Source organism: Gavialis gangeticus, unplaced genomic scaffold, assembly GCF_001723915.1.
Source record: "Gavialis gangeticus isolate Ggan-Ray unplaced genomic scaffold, GavGan_comp1, whole genome shotgun sequence".
In the NCBI taxonomy this organism is placed as follows: domain Eukaryota; kingdom Metazoa; phylum Chordata; order Crocodylia; family Gavialidae; genus Gavialis; species Gavialis gangeticus.
In genome coordinates, this window is record NW_017728992.1 from 62,742,971 (window position 1) to 62,766,493 (window position 23,523).

General features: G+C 42.7%; 1 protein-coding gene across 3 annotated transcripts in view; it reads left to right on the forward strand.

Moving 5' to 3' along the window:
- The window catches only part of CDKAL1 (CDK5 regulatory subunit associated protein 1 like 1), an 877,582-nt gene that overhangs the window by 304,681 nt on the left and 549,378 nt on the right, over positions 1-23,523 (forward strand). For all 3 annotated transcript variants that reach the window (XM_019523432.1, XM_019523416.1, XM_019523423.1), the window contains one exon: positions 4,192-4,312. In XM_019523432.1, coding sequence (XP_019378977.1) covers positions 4,192-4,312 — 121 coding nt within the window. The remainder of the gene's footprint in view (positions 1-4,191; positions 4,313-23,523) is intronic.

Here is a 23,523-nt window from a genome sequence, read left to right on the forward strand (position 1 = left end):
CTAACATGATCTCATTAACATTTGCAATAGCTGGTTCTTTACTGGTCTGACCAGATTTAGGTAGCATGATTATTGTATGGTTTGATTTATCTGCATTGATTGTCTAGTATAGCTGCACTGAAGCTTGCCTGCCTGAAACTTAGTGAAGGCTTTAACTACGCTTCTTTCAAATGTTTCCCAGAGCAGAGTTTCATTTGTTTATATGCTATATGCACTCAGAAATCTATCTGTCTTGCCATGTGTATTGGCTAGGGATTACTAGGACTGGAGGAATGAGCTTTGGACTCTCATAGAGGGCAGAGTATATACCACGTTTCCCTCAGCTGACTTGAAAAGCTCAGTCTTTTGAACCAGTTCAAGACTCCGAACCATGAACAAACCTTAAAAGTTGCTGTTTGACAACTGGAATGGAATACCTTTTGCTTATTGTACTTAAGTTTATTAACTTATTTTAGTTTTTTTGTAATGAACATAGAAAATGTTTGTTTTTTGCACTATTACCTATGCCTTCCATGATCTAGCCTGAGGAAGATAGTAAGAAACTTAGTGAGATGTAATAATGTAGAAATAAATCTGACAGCAAGCCCCCCCCTCCCCTCGCTTTCCCTGCCGGTCCTGTATAAAGTGTTTATGAATGTGACCTGATGCTGCTGCTTGCTGTAGTATGTTTAGTATGAAACTTTTATACTGGTCAGTTCAATCTAGGAAAGGATTGCTGATTCTTTACCTTATTGAAGAATGATGAAACATTTTTAAGTTTCTCTTAAGAAATGTGGAAGGGATCTACAGCATGTGAAAAAGTACGATGATTCAGATTGACCATGTTCTGTTGTTTTATTAATAGCAACAAAGTAGTAAACATTCTTAAACAATTGTTTAAAACTGAACAAAAGCTCTTTGATGTACTTATTAAGGGGAAAAAGGCTGAAGGTCAAGAATTTGTAGCTAATGTTAAACAAAAGTTTCAATGTGCCAGCAATTTGGAGCATGGTGATTCAAGATACAAAAATACAGGCAGTCCAGAAATAATAAATTGTGCTGCCATCCTGAACATAGGTCCTGCGACCATAATCTATCCTTCTCTTGTGGGTATTGAACTTCTGCAAATTGTTACAGAAAAAAATGTCTTCCTCATTCTCTAAAGAAAGAATAACTGTGTCTTTTGTTTGATAGGATAACGTCGGACAAGCTTTCCATTCTATTTTGGGTACAGGATAGGGATGTAAATATCATTTAAAAAATATTTCTTTAACCTCTTCTAATTATATCAGTTAAACGATTGACCGATAACACAGCAGCCCAGACACAGCTGCTGCCAGGAGCTGGAGCCCTTTGGCTGGGGGTAGGGGTGGAGGAAGCAAGACCAGGCAGACAACACAGCCCAGATGAAGCCCTGTGCTGAGGGAGGGAACACCTGTGTACCAGCAACTAATTTCTTAATTGATGTCATTAGGCTGCCCACTGTTTTCCTCTTAGGCTATGGGGTTTAGTTCCCCTCTCCTCTGCCCCTCCCCTTCCCTCCTCCTCACTCTTCTCTCCCTCTGGGCCACCCTGCTGCCTTCTGATTCCTGCTAGGGCACCACAGCATGGCTTTTCTTCCCCACTTCCATGGCAGACTGCACCCACCTGGAGCTAATGGATAACCAGTAAGCTGAATGGTTATCACTGCACTTATCAGTGTTAAATGATTAATCCTTTAACCTTTCACATCCCTAGTATAGAAAGATCTTGGGTACATCTTATATTTGGCTTGAAGAGTTGTGGAGTCCCTAACGTGTATATATAATATAATGGTGAACGGGCATAATTGTTTTTTTGTATCTGTGTTAGCAGAGGTGCTAACAACAGTGAGAGACTGAGGAAGAATGAGTGGGGATGGTCAGATCACTTGGCTGGCAGCAAAGTTTTAGGAAAACTGAATGCAGTGGTTAATATGTGATGTCTGGTCTTTGTCTTGAGGCAAAAGGAGGTTTCAGGTCTCTAAAACTCTGAGTGGAGAGAAGGTTGTGGTTACACTTAAGTTTATTGAGCTTTTTCCAGTATTCGTGGTGATCTCTGACTTAAATGTGAAACAATTGGAAAGAATGGAAAGGGGGCTATGACTGTATTTGCATATTAAACACATTTTCTGTACTTCAGAACTTTGGTTTAACTCTGATACCAAATTTCTCATCTTTCAGCTATTGTTTGATGTTGTGAAAAGATGACATTCAATATTTACTTTACTTTATAAATTTATAAATCTTCCATGTCTAGAATCTGATTGCTGGGTAGTCATCTTAAATTCAGAGTCATCTTAGATTCAGTAACTATGGCAATACATTTGTAATTAACCAAACTTACGGTTTAGGAACAGCATTGACTATTGGCTTTTATATAGAAAATGGACTGACTGGTTCATTCCAAATAAATTACAGTACCTGTATACCATTTATATTTATTTACACTGTTATTTTTTTCAGATATTTAATGTTTTGGATTTTTGATCATACATAATATTTTTAAGAAAGGAAGGTACTTTGTTTATAATTTCATTCCTACCCATGTCACACTGATACCTTTTTTAATTATTAAAAAAATTAAATGCATATTTTTAGGTGCGTGACTCCTTAATGAACCGTTGGGTTGGAAAATAACTAGTTGTATCATTAGATAGAGATATTGCTATTATTTGCATGAGATAGTGGAGATGAATAATTTAGCAAATGTTATTAGCACAGGCAGCATATTACTACATTCACAGCAGGATGTAATGAAATTTCTGTCATGTGCTAGTATGAAGAAAGTATGCCTTCCATAGGCATTCTTGAACTTTTGACATCTCTTATAGTATTAACTATTATGTTACCATGCAGATCTTACTTGTCTCTGCATTAAATGAATGTTTTGTTTGAAAAGCTTTACTTAATTTAAGACTGTGAAAGGCTCGGTAAGCCAAATACAGCTGTTTACTCTGAGCATCTGTTGCCACGTCAGAAAAAAAAAAATTCTGGGTATAGCTGCCACATTATTCTTAAATTACTTAATGTCTTTTTAAAGCCATTTATGGAGAGAGGCTGTGACTGATAGATAATTTTCTAAGCAGAGCTGTTGGTGTAGTAGGAGGCAACAAATCTGCTTGGTTTACATTTGAGTTCAGCTTGAAACCAAGTTCACTGAAACATCTTAAGTTTATTTCAGTTGTCATTGTTTATTTCTTGGTTTTTCCCCTTCAGGTTGCTTTTTATGTTTGTCGTCTTTAAATGTGACATTTTAAAAAATAATTATTCATGAATGGTCATATCTATGCTTGCATTTATTATCAAAGGAGAGACTCTTGCGTTTTACTGACATTACTGATGTTGTTAACCTTGGCTAATATTTGCATTTTTTTTTTTTAAGCAGTTGCTTCTTTCCAGCTGTCTCAGAGATTGGTTGTCCTTATTTTCCACTTGTGGATCATATCTGCATAATTCTGGAGTAGGCAACATGTTTGTTGCTCTCAGGCATTTTCCTTTATTTCTTGACATCAACTTTTGTGATCTTGCTTGCAACTTTTTAGTTTTATGTGCGAGTAAGCCCTACCATTCATGCTGTATAAATCCTTATGCAGAGGACATGGAGGTGGTAGTTTAGCTGACACCTGCATACAGCACAGATATTTTACTTATGTTTCATTCCCTGTTGGCCTCGGGGAATGAGTTTGTATCAGTGTTGCACACTGTCACACTTGCCCTTGCACTGGCTGGTGGAAATCTTTAGTGTGTGTTTTCTTTCAGACTGATGCTACAAGAATGAATTTGACTCAGACTTTGCTCTACAATTTTTAAGCTTTTAAGATATATAAGATCAATTATTTAAAAACTGAATTTTGATGGGAGTTTATAGAAATGCATAAATAATTCTAAACCCTGCCGTGTTTCTGGATGACACGTTCCAGCATTGTGCTAGTGCTTGAGAACATGAAAACAGAACTGTTTAGTTCATTTTCACTGAATACACTTAAGAAAAACTAGGAGTGATTTGTAAATGTGATTTTAAAACATTCTTTTTAGTGAGATTTTACCTGTGTGTCCATCCTATTGATGGACAAATGATTGCTCTTCTTTTCTTTTCAAGATATTGAAAGATTTACAAGATATTCTTTGTGAAGAACAACAAAATGAGGGACTTCTGTTTAAAACTGACTGTATTTCTGTGTTTCATTTGAAGGTCATTCTGTGAGACTCTTGGGTCAGAAAAAGGATAATGGAAAACGGTTGGGGGGAGCGCGATTGGATTTGCCAAAGATTAGGAAGAACCCGCTGATAGAAATCATTTCCATCAATACAGGGTAAGAATCTTCCAAACTTCCTTATAAAATATTCATAATTGCCTAGGAATCTAATTTCAGTTTTCTCCAGACCTGGTGCATGGTTGCTTCAGGTCATATAGAAAGGGAAAGGAAGACCATTTTTAAGCTCTTAAAGAATTTTGGATGGTATTTGTGCTGGAAAAGAATTCCTCAATTACTTACTGGTATGTATATATTTCATTAGCTTTTCTTTTTGGAAGAACCGTGCCTAAATATATTGAATTAGTTGGAACGTCTAAGTATAATTTTACTTAGAGGTTTCCTTTACCACCAAGAAGTACATATTTTTAGCAAAAATATGGTTTGTTTTATAGGAATGAAACCTCTTGCCCTTGTTCAGGTTCCAAGGGTGGGGAGGGGAGTACATTGGTGCGGTTGCAACCCCCTTTAGATCACAGCGATCCTTTTTGGATCACAGGAGCATCACCTGATGACCTGGAGTCCTGGAAGCAGGTAAAAATCCCCCCGTGGTACCCTTTCTCTTGCCATTCCTGTGTGCAGGGGCACCCCCCCATCCCTTCTAGTCCCCCCTCTATCACCTATTGCTGTTGCTGTCTGTCTGGCCTAGGGAAAGGAGTAGCTCCAGAGCTAATGCTGCCCTGCTCCAGTCAAGCTGCTGGGAGCTGAGCCCTGTAGGGACAGTGGTGGCTGCAGCAGGCAGGTTCTTCCTCCTTGCCCAGTCCCCTCTCTGGTGTTCCTTGACAGCCTGGGAGCTGTGAAGTAGGGGTAGCAGCCACCCCTGCAGTGCCAATCACTGCTCCTCCAGCCCCCTCTTTAAAATCCTAGATCTGCCCATGTTCTTGTCCTCATTTTAATGTGGTCTTCAAGTACTGTATTGTATTGGATGTATAGCCCTTCTACTGCAGCTGAAAATGCATTGTAAGAGGCTGTACAGGAGACCTGATTTTTCAATGGAAGAAAGTAGTTTATTTTATATAATTTTAAAAGAACTCTTGTGGAAAACTCTTGTAGACAAGAATCTATATTAAAGTGTAGGCTTGCCACTGACACCTACAAGAATTGCATGCGCTTACCTGAGTGCAGTATTTTTCCCTTAATGACTCTCAAGTTCTATATTGACAGTTGTTTGGTGTCATTCTTATGTGAATATACAGCTATTAAAAATAACCATCGTATCTTAGTGCATTGAAACACTGCACATGGAACCCAGACTGGGAAAAATAGGATGAGTCAGACCAGGTTTCATCTGAAGTATTGAATTTCTTATTTTCTGTCAATATTTGTTAGAATCCTTACTAGCAATAGAGCAATCTAGCTGCAGTTAAAGTTACAAGCTGATACTGCTGTAATCCCATTTTCACATGCTCCTGACGCATAAGAATGACCTGCAGGTGGTAGAATAGGTTGCCATTTTCAGTCCTAGATTACTTTTAGGATGATTGCCAAATTTGCTAAAGTGATTACAATCTAGATATTGTGAGATAACGATTGCTAGTTAACTGACTAGGTTGGCTATCTTTCCCCACAGAGTTTTTATTCTGGATATGTACTCACCTGTTCAATTTTGTTCTAATACAAAAAGCTTTCAGAAGGGATGATATTAGGCATTTAACAGCTGTCTGGGACTGTTTTAGAAAGAAGAGATTTTTCTTGTTCTTTGTTTCCTTCCCACTCTTTAGCAAATAGGTGCCAATTTATAAAATACTCATTGTCATGAACAGTTCCTAGTGGACGTACATGATCATAAGAACATTGTACTGAACAGTAAAGTAGACTGTAAACTTACAGTATGATGAGCACTCTTTAGTAAATGCCTGCGTGCATGCTTTTTACCCCCTGGTAACTATAAAAAAGTTTAACCCCCCCCCTAAAAATGGAGTCAGCTGCCTTGCATTTACTGTAATGGCAGTTTGGCCCTGTAAGGATTTGTTGAGCAGAAGCAGGGGGTAGCCAGTCCTGGCAGGTGAGGGACCCAATGATAATGGCAGGTCCCACCTGGGAGGTTGGAGGGACGAGGGAGGAAGGAGAAGCAGACTGTGAAGAAAGAGCTCTGCTGCAGGTAGAGACCTAGAGTGACAGCAGCCCTAGGCAGGAGGAGATGGCCGACTTATGAGTATAGTTCTTTTATATTTTGAAGATAAATTTAGCTGAAGAGGCAGTAAATGGACCCAGAGTGTGGCTGAGAGCTGCAGCTTAAGCGGACAAGACAGAGCTAAGCTTCCAACACCTTACCTTGTAGTAAAGTTCGTGTGCCCATGCCCTTATTACTTAGGCTTTGCTACACTGGGCTACGTCCCGTGGCAGACAGCTGTCAGAGCACGTGCATATCTCTGTGGCTTCTAGCATCTCCAGATTCATAGATGTTAAGGTTGGAAGGGACCTCAGTAGGTCATTGAGTCTGACCCCCTGCCCTGGGCAGGAAAGAGTGCTGTGGTCAGACGACCCCAGCTAGGTGCTTGTCCATTCTCTTCTTGAAGACCCCCAAGGTAGGGGAGAGCACCACCTCCCTTGGAAGCCCATTCCAGATTCTGGCAACCCTCACTGCGAAGAAGTTCTTCCTGATGTCCAACCTAAATCTGCTCTCCATCAATCTGTGGCCATTGTTCCTAGATACTCCAGGGGGTGCCCTTGTAAACAGAGTATCTCCTATTCCCTGCTGGCCTCCCCTGATGAATTTACAGGCAGCCACAAGATCCTCTATCAGACTTCTCTTGAGAAGGCTGAAGAGATCCAGGTCCCTCAGTTTCTCCTCCTTTCCACTTCATCACTAGGGATCCTAGTTTTACTTTCTGAGGGGAAAATGCAGAATCTTCATTTTTTCCATGACATACTGAAAGTACATCGGTGTCCCACGGCAAGCAGCCCCATTTCTGTTGCATTTATTTTTGCTGTGGGTTTTGCCTCTTGGCAAATCAGCACCTCCCTCCCGCCTCCCCTTCCACCTCACTAATTAGATGAGGGGCAAAATCTGCACCAAAAATAAGAGAGCAGAAATTGTGCCGCTTGCTGCAGGACACTGCTGCACTTTTGGTAGGTCATGGAAAAATGTGGATTTTTGTATTTTATTTTTTTTAACTGAGATTTTCTACCTTTTTCCCTGTGGGGAAAACTAGAATCCCTGCTCATTACCTGTGCCAGCAGAGCATAAAATGTGCCTTAGCTGGGTGCAGCTGTTAAGCAGGCCACTGCAGCCACCAGAAGATACAGGCATATCTATACAAACGTTGTGCCCACTGCTGGATGGAGATAGAAGCCTTTTTTTCCCCCTCCAAGTGCTAGTGTTGCTCTGTAGAAAGAGAGAGAAGGCATTTTGGTGCCATAGGGGAGCTGTGTGTGCTGACATACTCGGCAACCTGCCACCATAACTGTGTATTGCTAGACCAGACTCTCATTTCATTAACCAAATCTAAGTAAAGATCATGCTGATAAGAACATCCACACACACATGCTGTTACAGTGTGCGCACCCAATTTATTGCAAATAAAGTTTGACCTAATTTGATGCATTTGAAGGCAAAAGCAAATAAACCCTCTGTATAAAATTACAAATATTACCAAGGTCATTTCCGCGCAGAGTTGGTTGGAAAATGTTATATTGCACAATCATGATAACCAGTGTCTCTTGAGCTGCAAGTTATTGCTTTTGCTTGGTTTTTTACTTGTCTTTCCACTATATATGACTTTTTAATATTTGCCACCAGTTTCAAGGTTAAAAAGTAGTTTTCTGAAGGCAGCGCTCAGCAGGTTTCTCAGAATGTAAACATATAATCAATGAAGTATGGAGCACAATATATCACTCTGTTATGATTTGACTGTGTTCATTTTATCAGCCTAGCTTTAGAAGGCCATTTGAGAGGATTTTTACTATCAGTACCTTTATTTGAACTGACCTCATTCCTCAGAAGTAGTATTGGAAAAATCTGAAGTTTAGGTTTTTTTGGTTCACTACACTCTAAGTTTTTAAATTGGTCTCAACTATATTGTAAAAGGTCTTTTAGTAGTTAAAAATGTCTCTTACTGAAAATTTGTGATCTTATTTACTGGAAGGCTCTTTGGAAATGCTTTATTTTGGTGTCATGTTACTGTTTAGTAACTCTCAGCTCTTTCTATGCTCAGTAGGGGAAAGATCACCTTGTTTAGCATCTATTTTTTTCTATGTCGAGGATGGCAGACTTCAAGTATATATCCCACAGCTCAAAAATGTATCCAAAATAAACTTCAATCCTGCATCTTCTGTGAAGAAACATGATCTACCTTCAAAAGAGGGCTTCAGTAAAACTAGTATTTTTGATGATTCAGCTAACCCATTAACTGAGAAGAAAATCTGAGGGTATAATGCACACAGTGCTCATTTGCCAGAACTCTTCCTACCACCGGTACCAATTTCTCCTCAGTTGGTACTTAACCTATGCTTTGGCTAAAAACCCAGAGGTAGAAACAGTGTAAAACCATGTGCTGCAAAACTAGATAAGCCCTCTTCCTTCCACAACCTTCCTGTTTCAAAGACAGAACAGTGTTAAAGTCTCATTAGGAGTTTTGACACTAGCTGGGAGCTCTGGCTTATGGCTTGTAGTGGCCACATTTGAAAAGACAGTTCTGAACAGTTTTGTCCATAGGAAGCAAGAAGACTTTCTTCCTGTTTCCTCTACTTTACGTCAACCTATACACACCAATACTACAGACAGAAGCCTAGGAGAAAAGTAGGGTGTTTGAATATAAACTACTTGTGCACCTTTGGTTTCTCCACTAGATGAACCCCATCGTGCCTGTCCAGCCACAGATTTCCCTGCCTCTTCTCTTTAATTCTTTACATATAACAGAGAAGTTGTCAGATTGGGGTTCTCTGGGTGTGGAGCATCTTGTAAGTCCTTTCATAGCACATCTCCTTTTGCTAAGCTGTCTCATCCTTTCAATAGTGCTGGATTTTGTTCCAAAGGCCTTTTTTCTAACATTGCTTCTAGAAAAAGTAGCTTTATGCATTGTTTCCATTTCTCTCTCAGCAGGTCTTATTATTTCCTTTAGTGTCCCTGTCTCTTCATTTAAATTATTAGTTAATGCCCTCTTACTCTTTTTAATTTCAATACATAATGCTTGCCAATTTTGATCCATAATGCTTGATGCTTCTAGTGTCAGCAGACTTCCAGCTCCAAAGAAAACCTTTTGGCACGTGGCTGGGGCTTTTCAGGTGTCTGAAATAGACAATGTGCTTCAGTTTATAGCAGGGGTTCTCAACCTTTTTCTTCCTGAGGCCCCCCTCCCTGTGCAGGAGAGGACAGATTCGGCTCCCCAGCCCCACCCACACAACCCTGGGTGCAGCAGGCAGGACTCAGTGGTGGGGAGCCTTGGGCCCCCACTCACCTGAGTGGCAGCAGTGCAGAGCCTTGCCTGCGCACCTACAGCACTGCCTGCAGGATGGAGGCTTTGTGCCTGTAGGGCATGAAAGAGACTGGAGTAAATGTTTTTGTGGCCCATTTTGGACAAATGTTTGCCTGCGAATGCAAATAATGGGATCAACAGCCAGCTAGCTGAGTTGCTAGAGGTACTTTCTAAAGAACTGTTTGGTGACCTTAGTATTTCAGGGGCGATATTGACCACTGGTGGATCTGTTGGTCTACTCACCTGGAAGGAGTTGCAAAAATTTTTTTGCCATGGTTAGAAAGGATTTTGGAGAACTAATGCCTGTCAGAAGATGTATAGTATATAAATACAGACTAAATCTAAATCAGTATATGTGAGAGAGATGCTTTTATTCCTGTAGCATTTAAATACTGTAATGAAAGGTGAATCTCACTTGCTATTTCCAGAGTTTTAGGACATATTTTTGGGTTTAAAACACTGAGCCTAAAAACAAAAACAAAATCAGGTTTGGTTTTTTTGGAAATAATATAAATATGAAGAAATGTGAACTTATTAAAAAAAAAAAAAGATATTTCTTACTGGTAAGTTTCATAATGACAGTATACATTTGCCTTTAGAAAGTAAGAATGTATTTATACAAAAGAAATTTGATCCCTGGTCTTTGTAGGTTTCTAAGACATGCCTTGCAGTTTTGTAGTGGTGTTTGTTCAGATTTCCATCAACAAGGGCAAACCTTGACAAAAATGTTCCAAAACATAGTTTCACTTAAAATTCTTAGTTCAGTGATTCTCAGCTATGGTGCCAGGACATGCTGGGGTGCTGCCAGATGCTTTGCAGGGTTCCATGAAGTGTGGAGAAAGAAGGGCAGGCTCAGGACTGTCCCTTTTTGTTTGATTCCTCGCCCCCAAAGGCCAACCCCTCTGAAAAGGAGTTAAACACTGTAATACATACCTTAGTTTTTAAAATAAGGTGCCACTCAGTTCACAGAAGTTATGAAGAGGTGTCTTGAGTCCAGGAGAGTTGAGAATCAGTGGCTTAATGCATTGTATGGATCAGTTGGACTGAAACTTGCTGTTTCAAATTAAATAAATAAAACCAAAAATCATTAAGATAAAATGTTTGCACTTTTAGTCCTGACTGTTACCCATAGGGTAACTTCCATCACAATGCAGCATAAAGGGAGATTTCCCATCATTTTCAGAGCTTTCTATGGTACTATAAATTATTTGGAGTTTAGTCATTTTATGCACAGTTTACTGGTGTTTTGTTTGCATTATTGTTAAGCTGATTTAGGGTCCAACTTATGAAAACTGGGTGCTAAAGTGGATGTACCCATGTTCTCTAAAAGTGTCTTAAACTCATCTCTCAATATCCTGATTAAGTAGTGATAGAAGACATTCTGAAATAGACAGGCTCAGGACTGCTGCCTGTGTTTTTGTGCCCACAGTTGTTCAGTGGCTTCAAAAGCATTCTGCTTCTCTCAACGCAATCAGCACAATCCCTGGATTCTACTTTAGTGTAATGGGAATCATCTTTATGCCATTCTTTCCAATACAGGAATATGCCATTCTTTCCAATACAGGAATAATGTACCTGAGCTATATTTGCACGCACACACACTTTTCATTAGGCTTGTAGTAAAATATGCATTATTCCTTAACACAGACTGATTTGGGTCCTCTTTATATATTTATTGAATCTTTTTAACCAGTTTGGTCATGGACATGGGATCAGTAGTTGCCTTTTAAAAAGACCTGGCAATATGAAATGTTTTGCTTGGTTTCTTGAAAAAGTGACGGTACAAGTTTTTAAGTAGAGGTGTACCAATACATCGGTCCCATATTGGACTGGCACCGATATAAGGAAAATTGACAACATCAGCACTTGGCTTTTTTGGGCTGATGTAGCTCATTAATGTGGCTGATAAATGCCCTGAACATGTGCACAGCCACAGTGCAGCATGCAGGCAGCTGGGTGTGCCGCCTGTAGTGTGGAGAACAGCTGGGTCTGGCTGGTAAACCTGTTGTGAAGGAAGGGGCATGGGAGGGAGCAGATCGAGGCCCCAGCAGGGCTGAGGCAGGTGCTTCATAGCCGGGGTGGGGTGCAGGAGAGAGTCGCAAGCAGCTTGTCCGGAGGGTGCAGGGAAGGGGGCAGCTTTTGCTGCTGCAAACACTCCGAAAGTGCATGGGGGACATGTGCCCCCCAGATCTGTGTACGGGGCAAGGGCGGGCTGCTGCTGTGGGCTGGAGCTGGGGGCAGTGTGGGGCTCTTCCCAGCAGGGGAGTCGAGCCAGGGTTGTGCTTGGGGTGGGCGGTGGTGGTGCTAGGAGAGAGATCTGGGGTGTCTACATCCCCCCTCATAGCCCCTGCCAGGAAGAGCCCAGTGCTGCCCTGGCTTCAGCCTGCATTGGCAGCCTGCCTTTGCCTTACATGCAGATCCAGGTGCACGCACCCCTCCTCCCCAGTATCCTCATGGGATGTGCATAGTGGTGGGAGCTGCTACCCCTTCCTCATGCCCCCTGGACAAGCCACTCGCAGCTCTGTTCTGCATCCTGCCCCAGTTGTGCAGTGCCTGCCCCTGCCCCAGCCCAGAGGAAAGGCAGTGGAGATGAAGCAATAGCAGTGGCAGAGATCGGGGAAAAGGCAGTGGGGACAAGGCAACAGCAGTGGCAGAGATCAGGGGAAAAGGCAGTGGAAATGAGGCAGTAGCAAAGAAACAGCGGTTTGCAGGCAGAGAGTAGCTCAGGATGGCTGGAGTCACAGGAACATGGGACAGGTGTTGGAGGTGGTGGTGAGCCAGAAGCAGGAGAGGGAGAAATGAGACAGAAATTAGAGGGGCAAGGAGCAGAGATTGGAGCAGGGTCAGCACTGTTGTAAAGCAAAACCTAACTCATGGTCCAAATAACAGTTTTATTAAATGAACACTGTACTGTACAGCTTGGTTTTCACACACTCACACAAGCACTCCCACACACACTCAGACGATGGTAGCAGGAGAAAGAGACTCAGTGGAAGTGTTGGAATCCAGGTAGGGAAGAGAAACAGAGTCCAAGTACTTGGTTGAAGAGAGGATGTGGGTGATAGCTACCTATGCAGGCTGGAAGGGGGTCCTCAATGGCTAGCTGGGGTCTTTCTCCAGCAGGTGTTGTCCAGAGGGGGGTCGCCGGCAGGGCCTCTGGGTTGATAGGCAGTGCGATGTGGATCAGATCCAGTCCAGGTGAAGGTCCAAGGAGTCAGTCTTCACTGTCCCTTTTTATGGGGCAGACTATCTATGATCTCCTATGGGGAGGGCATGTCCAGGCAAGATCAGCCCTGCTCCAGAGGGCTCCATATGTTCATACTGAGCATATGCAGCCTTGGCACAGTGGTGGGTTGCCTCATCTTTTGTTTCTTGAATGCTGAGGGTGGTTCCAATGGCTGGGTCGTTGGTGCAGGTGTTGGTTTTGATGGTGGGGTGATTTAGTAGGGGGTCCTGGTATCATTATGTTTCACTCATCCATTCACTCTTTTGTTTCAGGCATTCAAGGAAAACCAATTTACATGGGAGAGGTTACAGAATTGCAACATACTTGCACAACAGGGCATGGGGACAAGATGGGAACAAGATGGGAATGAATACTTGATATCACTTTACAGACACAGGCCTAAACCATACAGTATTAATATGAAACAATAAAAATCAATGCACAAACAATTGGAAAACAGTAAAAATCAATACACACATAACAGAACACTATTTACAGTATATAAAAAAGGGGCTTATTACAATAGTAGTATATAAGAACTTAGCTTACCTAGTTGTAATCACTTATAAGGGATAGAGAGGGCAGAGAGAAAGTCAGAAATGGCTGGGGAAGGGGAGGGAATGTATTTTTAGATTTAAAAAAAAGAAAAATGGGGGTTTTTGCTACAGCTTAGGCACTCTGTGTTTCCTTTATGGCTTTGTCATCTTTTTGGTTCATGATTCTTAACATTTACTAATAAAATTCAATCTGATTTTGTGTTCTTAACAATTTAATTAAATTAATCCCTATAAGTTACGTGCACAGTAATGCTGCAGAACTGTAGTCAATGCCTTGGAAAGATAATGTTGTTTTTATATAGCTTATGCCCCCCTGCAGAATCCTTTTGGCCATGTTGCCATTAACCATCTGACAGGAGAGGGAAGCAGCCTGAATTTGGGTGTACCTCTTCTCTAGGGAGTTTTCCACCCTTTAACGTATTTTGACCATGGTCAAATTACATTGGGTATAAAATCACACAGACCCAAATTTTCTAAATTAGGGATAACCTTAAAAAATATTGCATGCTTCATATGCTTATAAATCTCCTGACACACATTTTGGGTAATAGTGTACACATGCACAGCTACCTGATTTGAAGTTACAGATTTGTCAGGTACAGTATAAATACCTGTCTTAAAACCTCTCAGTCTTACTGTGCATCAGTGCATTCTAACCTCCCCAAGGAACAGTAATTTTGGGAATGTTTTAAAAACAAGTTTTAATATTGCCAGCACCTGCACATTTTATCATTAGTCTGTGACATTTGATGCACGTCTTAGAGACCCAGCTGCTAAAGTTGAGTAATTATGTAAAAATACAAAACCTTAGCTTTAATTGAGTGGGAGAGACATTGAAGACTTGACTAGAAGGCCTGGAAAGCAGATACATATAGCATAATAATTTTTTTATGATTTGAGGGGATTATAAAACCAGTGTTATTGAAGTCTTTTTTTGCCCAATTGCATGTTGTTGGTATTTTTTTTCTGTTTCAGTTTTCAAGAAATGCATGTAATTAATGTAATATCAATTCAATTTTAATGCAGTAATTAAAAAAAGATACAAAAAATAAAGATAGCTGGCACAAGTAAGTACATCTCTGAAAGACACACAAACTCCGGCCTTGTTTTGTCATTCTTTTTTGTGTCATAGCATCTAAAAGGCACTTAGTATTCCAAAAGTTGCAGAAACCACACAGCTCTAGCAAGAAGAAATGGAAAAGATTGTTTACTGCACACAGTATAACAGTCTGTGATCTTTCTGCCGGAGGTCTCTTTCCAGTGCAGCTTACTATAGCTCATATCCACGGTCAGTGTTTCCTAATCAGAGCATTTAAATAAAACATTAATGACACAATTATTGAGAAGTAGGTAGTTTTCAAATTATTGTTAAGTTCTTACAACTGTAGCTTTTTAGACATAAATAATGGAACGTATTTTAATTTTTATTTTATATAGCATCTGCTTGCTGCAGTGCTTGAGCTGCTGCATAATGATAATTATGTTCTAAATCCATGGCCCTGTGGTGTGTAGGGCGGCACAGAGGCCCTGAAGCCCTATCACAGCTGAGTGGTTTTGGACCTAGGGCCCTCCACCACCTCTGCCTAGCCTCCGCACACCAGGATTGGGTCCCAAGGCCCTGCACCACTCCTGCCCAGCTGGGCCCAGGTCCAGATCAGTGGAGGTGGCACAGGACCGCAGGGTATGATCTCAGCGTGCAGGGGCAGCACAGGGCCTGATCCAGTCTGTGGATCAACCCTATGCCATTCATCTGTCCTGCAGGACCAAAAGTTTCAGCACCATTGTTCTAAAGCATTGATCTCCAAACTTTTTTCATCACGCACCCCTATCAGTAAAAAAATTTTGAGCACGCACCCCCAGTATATGTATATTTATATAAATAGAAAAAGAGACTCCAATATTTTCTTCCCACACCCCAATGGATCATCTTGCTCACCCCCTGGGGTGCGTGCACCCCACTTTGGAGACCACTGCTCTAAATATCAGTTTTGAGCATTGCAGGCAAATATATTAAGGTAGTGGTTAAGACGAGAAGACAAATACACTGAAAAGTATGACAAGTCAGTTGCTCACCACATATAGGGGTCACTGCAACAATAGCTAAATTATTAAGTGGGAGATTTTTTTTTTTTGCATACAGAATATGTTTGTGATGACCTTAACAGGAAGACTGAGTGTCCATCTCATAAAGATTTGTTTCTCAGTTTTCCTACATGAAACCAGACTAGGTGAAACTTGTATGAAAATGAACCAAGAACAGTGCGTTTAAGTGTATGTTCTGACGTTAGTGATATTTCTGTAAATATCACCAGCTTTGTTTAAAAACAAAAGTAAGCAGTGAGATAGATGAGACACTTGAGTATGTCAATAAAGTAACACTAACTTTTGTCTAATTGTACAATCAAGTGATAGTGATCTTTTTTTTACCCTTATGGGGTTCCAACCAGAGCAGGTTAGCTTTTTTGTTCCTTTTAACTGTGTCTTACACTCCTCCTTAATTAGAACATGTTATGACTTACTACTTATAGATGTGGGTAAGTGCTGAATGTCTGAGCAACTGATAAAGCAGCTGATGTAGAGAACACATTAAGTAAATACAGAGTTATTAATCAGGTCTGGTGGTTCCAGACCAGTTTCCTTGAGTGGGAAACAGGTTGAGAAAATGAGATCTAAATAGTCAAACATGTTTGCAATACAGCATAGAAAGTGGCTTCTTCCTCCCTTTTTTCCCCCCTCCTCTTTTAATTTCTAGCAGAAGGCTTACACAAATATTGGGGCAAAGGGAAGGAGGTAGAGAATGAACTTGAATTTTCTTATCTCCTTACCTGAATGACAAAAGATGATTTTGTGGTTGTCTGTCCAAATCCAGTGTTTCAGTGTCCTTCATTATAGAGAGCTTCAGGTTAACTACCTAAACAAATGACATGACTTGACTTGCAGTGGTTTAAAGAGCATGTAATTCCTGTTGTCTTCATTAGGAGTGGCTGGTGCTCAAATCTGAAAACAGTCCACTTTTATGTAGGTGTATAATTCTGGGCAACCAAGTTTGATAATGTTGGCAAAATTTTGAAGTGTGGAATGCAATGAAATCTGTATGTAATAACATCTCACTATTTCTGACTTTCTGACACACCCATGTTACTTATGTGCAAGTCTCTGCACTGGCAAGTAAGCAACCTTAAATGAAAGGTTCAGTATACAAATGGGGTGCACACAGTATCAGACAATGACCTTTACTCATTCACTTTGGACGAGAGCAGTTATTTTAATAATTAGTGCTACATAGACATAATGTCTGTCTATGTAGTTATGATTGTTACCTGCCTTATAGTTTTCTCAGCTTTGATCTGCCACATCCAACTTTGTTTATATCAAACAGTGTGCTTGAAATCTTACATTCACTTCTTTGATCAGAGTAGGATGTTTCTGGAAGCCTGAAGGAAATGTCACAAGGGAAGTCAGCAGTAAAGTAAGTCATAACTAGGGATGTAAATGGCTACGTAACAGGTATAGCTATACTGTTTATCATTTAGTGACCTCTGGCAGGAATGGCCCTGGCCCTGACCCCTTATGCCTTCACTGTGCTTCTGGCATTGTGCAGGTCCCAGGCCATGGGCAGGGGGAGGTGTGGCTTCCTCTCACCCCTATGGGTAGGGGCTGGGGTTGGGGCTGCAGGCAGAGCCAGGGCTGCAGAACTCTCTTCTGTCTGGATCCTATTGCCATGCTATGGGAGGTGCCAGGACCCCACACAAAGTAACAGTTCAGATGGGATATTTCCTGACACAGCAGAAAGACTCCTGGCCCCATGGTGGGTCTGCCCAACCTCTGTGCAGTGGTGCGGCCCAGGCAGGGTGATGGGGAATGGGCTCCCTGTGCCTTCTGCCATGCTTGTGTCATTCTGCCCTGAACCTGGAAGGCTCCTTTACACTGCCAGGCTGGGCCCTTTCACTGCCAGGTTTGGTCCCGGTAGGGTGACTTGTGCCAGGCACACTGCATCCTTCTTCTCCTGCCCTTGTTGCTGGGGCTGCACGGGGCCTGGCACTTAGCTGGCTTGGCCCAAGGAGGTGCCACAGCAGCTGGAGCAGGCAGCACCAGGTCTGAGGAGTTGTTGCTGGCTACTCGCAATAGCAAATATGGCCCCAGGATATTCCTGGTGGGTGGCCGCACAGCAGGGATCCCAGGGGGAGTGTCAGGACTGCAGCAGCAGCCTCCTAGGCTGGAGCTGCTGCACCTCCACCTCTCAGGAATGCTCTGGGACCATCGACACCGTGCGAGGGGCTGGTGGTGTCCCTGCTTCAGCTGCTGCAGTGCCGCCTCGGGTTGAGTGAGCTGCACCGTCAGCCCTGCCTCAGGGCTGGGCCAAGCCAGGCTCCGCATGGCCCCAGTGCCTTGGATGGAGGGGGAAGGATCCAGTGTGCCTGGTGGAGGCCTCCCCACTGGGACTAGATCCCCTTCCCCCGCAGTGAAGGGCCAGGTCTGACGGAGCAAAGGAGCTTTCCAGGTCCACGCTATGACAGGAGGTACAGGGAGCCCATCACCCTGCCTGTGCCCCGGCATTGTGAGGGTGCCGGGCAGACCCATTGCAGGGCCAGGAGTCTTACTGCTATGGTGGGAAAGCCCTGCTCAAAACCCTGTGATGGGGGCCACAGGGTCACCATTCTTGCCATGGTGGTTGGATCTGGGCACGAGAGAGGTCTGCAGCCCTGGCTCCATTCACAGCCTCAGCTCTTGCCCATGGGGGCAGAGGGAAGCTGCAGCTTTGCAGTTGGGCAGTGTCTCCTAGTGGCTCGGCTGTGCCTGTGGCTCCCCATCAGCAACCTGTGGCCTGTACAGCCCTGGGGACATGGTGAAGACTTAAGGGTTTGGGGCCATTCCTGCCAGAGGTCACTAAACTAGGTATGTGCTGTTGGTTAACTGTTTAACCAATGTAATTAGAGGAGGTCAAACAGATCACTTTTTGACCGATATTTACATCTCTAGTCAAAAACCAAATATTTTTTGTTTAGTGGCATACTTTGGCTTGTTTTAGAGATGGGATTGGGAAAAATATTAGGCCTATGCGAATAGGGAAGTATTTGATTCAGATTTGTCTGATTCAGAGGACAGTGATTCAGTTTGGAGATTTGGATCACTGTGCTGAATCGATTCGGCCAAGTTGGCTTTGAAAGATTCGGCTCTGATTTGGAGAGATTCGGAGATTCGGCCATAGACTACAATGGGTAATCGCTGAAATACCTATAATTTTGTCACTTTTTGGCACAGTTGGATGACAACAGCAGGGATGGTAGCCCCTTCTGAGGGCATGACACCTGCCAAATCTCAAGGAGATAGGTGCAGGGGTTTCTGGGAAACTGCATCTCGAACTGCTGAAAGCAAAACTCATGTTGTTTGTGTGTGTTAAGGAAGATTTGGAAGAAAACAGCAGGGATGGTAGCACCTTATGAGGGCATGAGGCCTGCCAAGTTTCAAGGAGATAGGGGCAGGGGTTTCTGGGAAACTGCATCTCGAACTGCTGAAAGCAAAACTCATGTTGTTTGTGTGTGTTAAGGAAGATTTGGAAGAAAACAGCAGGGATGGTAGCACCTTATGAGGGCATGAGGCCTGCCAAGTTTCAAGGAGATAGGTGCAGGTGTTTCTGGGAAACTGCACCTCAAGGTGCTGATAAGCAGAACTCGTGACGTGTGACTTTGTGTGTGTGTTAAGGTACAGCAGGATGAAACCAGCAGGGGTGGTAGCCTGTAACAGGGGGCCTTCCTGGTGCTCAGGCAAAAAAGCTCACAAAAGGCACAGAAAAGCTGCAGACAGAGGCTTATGTGCTGTTTCTATGTCCCTCCCCCAGAGCACTGTGATTGGAAGGGGACTCAGGGAAAGATCACAGTCACTGGCCAGCTACAGATGTCAATCTTTCCCTCCTTGCTCCCCCTCCCTCTTAGTTTCTGTTCCCCTGAAAGACTGCCTTCCGAATCTCTGAATCTTTTCCGAATTGATTCAGAGGTTTTTTTGGTCTTCCGATTCAATTCGGATTTGGTGATTCAGCCTCTCAATTGGGCCAAATCTTCTCCAAATCGAATTGGTGACCAAAGCTTTGCACCCCCTAGAAATTATCCCTTGAGCAAACACCACATTTTTGAAAACATGAATAAAAGCCTGGAAATTGAAAGTTAAGATTACAATAGAAGAAAAAGTCACACACCAGCCCCCTCTTAGTTGGAAGCCCATTAGGCACAATGGAAAACTACAGTTATGTTGTATCCAGAAACTGGTGTGTAGGATAACACATTTCTCCTTCCCTTTTGATCTTCCTCTGTTCTGGCCCCTTCCCTCTCCTGGCCTTTGATTACAGCCAGCTGCCTACCACTTTCCTTCCGTATTTCAATCATTCTTCCTTTACTAAGGCACTAAATTGATAATGTGACTAACTATCTGTCAGTTGTATTGCACTTTTAGGTGCTGCAGTATTTACACAGGTGCAGCAAATACCACCCAGACAATCCTACCTGATAACTTGTATTTTCCATGGAAGTGAATATTAGGGGCCAGCCCTAACCTCAGACAACTTGCTGCTTTATTTGATCAGTTACTGAAAATTGAAAAGTGGAATACTGTAGCTGTATGTGCATTTGGAAGGAGCTAAGGGAGGACATGATTGTACACTACCATCCACTGCACTACACTCTCTGTGATTATATTCACAAGGCACAATGCAGTACTGCTTAGTGATACCTGAGCTCACTCATTGAGAGCACATGTTAGCCTGGATGAATCGCTGCTGTATGGTAGCCAGATTGCTGCTGAGCCTAGTCTGTTTTGCTTTGCAAAACACTACATTGCACCACTGAGCCATAGCCTCTATTGCTGTGGTAAACTATCACTGTCTTTAAGAACATACAAAGTGGCCAAAAGCAGTAGCATTTAAATCTCTGGTAGAAGGCAGGGTAGACTTGCACATTACAGATTTTCAACCAAAATGTTGCATCACCATACATGTCTTGAAATTCTTTCAAGGGTGCCACAGTGCCGCACAATATTGGCACAGTTGTAGGCATGCAAGCATGAGTCACAAGTTAAACCTAGAGATTTCAAATAGAAGTTCATGAAGTTAAAAGTATTCTGACCTATTGTGGTCTTAGTTCTTCGCAAGAGAGAAACTGCTGTCTTATTCTACCAGTCAAAAAATGAGTAAAAACTAAGAGCTATCATTTTTTGAGGAGTCCTTCGAGTCTAATAAGGGGTCCCTCGAGTCTAAAAAAGGTTAAGGACCATTGTTCTCATAAAGTAACTTAATCAGAGGTACCTGCAGGAGCTTTCATAAACTGCATCTTTCTTCGTTGGATGTTATGCATCTCTGCCAAGTTTGCCCTGATTATACAAGGTTTTTAAATGTCAAGGACTTCTCATACAGGAAAAAGATGGAAAGCATTTAGACTTTGAACCTGTTATGGTTGGGCCAAAAAAATAGGTAGTTTACATGGGAGCTGTGCTGTGTTTTGGTATCATATACCCATACAGGAAGTGCAAAATCCAGTGCTGCGTTCTGGGGAGTTGCTTGCCTTGACTTTACTCTGTGCCTCTCTTTACTGTAAACATGGCTTACTTGTTTGGTTGAGTTTTCCTACATGAAAACAAAACTAAAGGTAGAAAATTTAAACTCTAATTCACTTGTTTTCAACCTAATATCCTGAGCTAAATTTTTACTCAAAAATCTGAAAAAGTACTATTTTCTTAAATTATTTTTTAGAACATTCACTGTAAAGGCTTTATTCAGTCTTATGGGATGTATTCAGTCATTTGAACTGTATTGCGCTGGATCTGTTTGCGTGGCAAGGACATTTTAAAATTAGACTGGATTTCTTTCATGCAACTTGCCCGAAGATGAGTGATGAGGAAAAATGAAAACAAACCCTTATCCACTGAGCTTTATTTGTGAAATAGTTCCTCTCTGTTTATAGTTTGTATCTGGCAACTGTTTTTTTCTCTGTGTATAAGTGATTTAATGAATATAGCTGTATATTAGATAAATTATTTGTTGAAATATTTGGTTTACTTTCTCTCTTACCCTCCCCCACCTTCCACCAAAAAACAAACAAGAAAAGAAAAGAAAAGAAAAGAAAAGAAAAGAATCCGACCCTCCGGCCTACCATTGCAACCCAAATACGTGCTTTACTGAATGTATAAAAGCTACAGTTGGGAGGGAGCTCTTTTTCCAGTCAGATTTTTACCATCAAGGGTTAGGGCACATTCCCATAAGTCACTGCAGTGAATATGTGGGTGCTGCTGCAGTGCCATTTTGCTCAGCAGTTTACACACAACTGCACTGTTTCTTGGTAGAGTTTTCAGAATAGTTGATTTCTTCCCCAAGAAGAAAACTGTGCTTCAGATAAAGTTATTTCTGCATGACTCAAACAGCTGCATTGTGGAGGCATGCGTGTCCACATGTGCATTTGTTTTTCTTCATGAGCATTTGTTTTTCAGAGTAGTTATCTCAAATGCACAAGTGAGTGTCAGCAGAGAGTCCTTTGAGAATCTGCTAACTTGTTAGATGCATTTGAAAGCCCCAGCTGAAGTAAATAAAATATTCATACTACCAGAGATGCTTGATTTAAAAAAAAAAAAAAAAAAAGTAGCATGATACTTTTAGGGAAGAAAATCTCTCCTTGCAGAAGGCGATCTTTAATCTTCTTGTTTATTTTTCTTTGGCAAGTTTCACAAATTTAGTATTGTATTGTGTTAGGCCTCAATTAGCAGAAGACAGGTTCTCAAGGTTACCTTTAGAAACATTAGTAACATTCGGACCACCCAATTAATGGCAGGATTCAGAGTGCTGATATCCAGGGATCCGGGTTTTCCATTTCCCATGGAAAAACAGAGAAAACCATGGATTTCCTTATTTTATCAGAGAAATTTTACCTTTTAGCAGGGAAACCCGCAGATTTCCCATGTTTGCAAACAGCTCTGCTGCCTGGCAGAGTTCCAGCTGCAAGAGTTAATTGTAAAAAGGGCGGGAAACAGCCAAGCCTGTCCAGAGGAGGAGGGTAAAGGGCGAGGACTGAGGCTCTCACTCACCTAAGGATTGCCTCAGGCTTGCTTTCCTTCCTGGAGCCTGTAAGGTAAGTGGGGCTTCCAGGGGGCTGGGGGCCTGTGGGTCAAAGCTGGGGGGCACTGGCAGGGCTGGGGGGAAGTTGGCTGGGGCCTGAGCTGGCTGCAGGAAGCTGGTTGGGGGCTGAAGGAGCTGGCAGGTGTTAAGGGAAGACCTGGAGTTGCCTGCCCATGTAGACCCAGAGCAGTGTGCTGCCAGCCTGAGGGGTCTCCGCGTCTCCATGTGCAGCTTCCCTGAAGGGCCAGTAGCATGCCACTCTGGGTCTATGCACCACTGGCCAGGTGGGCACTCCTGCAGGAAGCTTTCTGGGGGTTGAGGGAGCCGAGAGGAAAGATGCAGAGTGCCCGCCAGACCAGCAGCACATGGACTCAGAGCAGCAGGCTACTGGCCTTTCAGAGAAGCTGCACATGGAGGTGTGGAGCCCACTCAGGCTGATAGCATGCTGCTCTGGGTCCGTGTGCTGCCAGCCACGCTCCTGGGATCCCCCTTGCCCCCTAGTAGTGTGCACTGTTGCCAGGAGATGGCCCCACCTGAGCCTGCAGCAGGCAGCCAGCAGTGGGGAAACTGGCTCCATGATCCTTTTGCTACAGCAGCTGCTGCCTTGGTCCCTGGCCCCATAACCCTGGCAGCTGGGGGCCCCCTCCAGCAGGGTTGGAGACCAGGGGCTATGGGTGGGAGGCAAGGGGCATGAACAGGGCAGTGGGGGCTGTGAGGGGGGGAGGTGAGGAGCACCACCAGGGTGGGGTTTGTGGGAAGCCTTCAATTTTAATAATGGATTTTGGGGGTTTTATCAGAAAAATTGTGGGGGGGGGGGTTTTTTGGGGGGGGGGGGGGTTGTATCGGGAAAAGCCTGGATCCCTGCTGATATCTCACCTGTTCCCTTGAAATCTGGGATTTCTTGCAAGTGTTTTGGATGTACTAATGCATAATTATAGTTAAAAAAAAAAAAAAAAAAAAAAAAAAAAAAAAAAAGG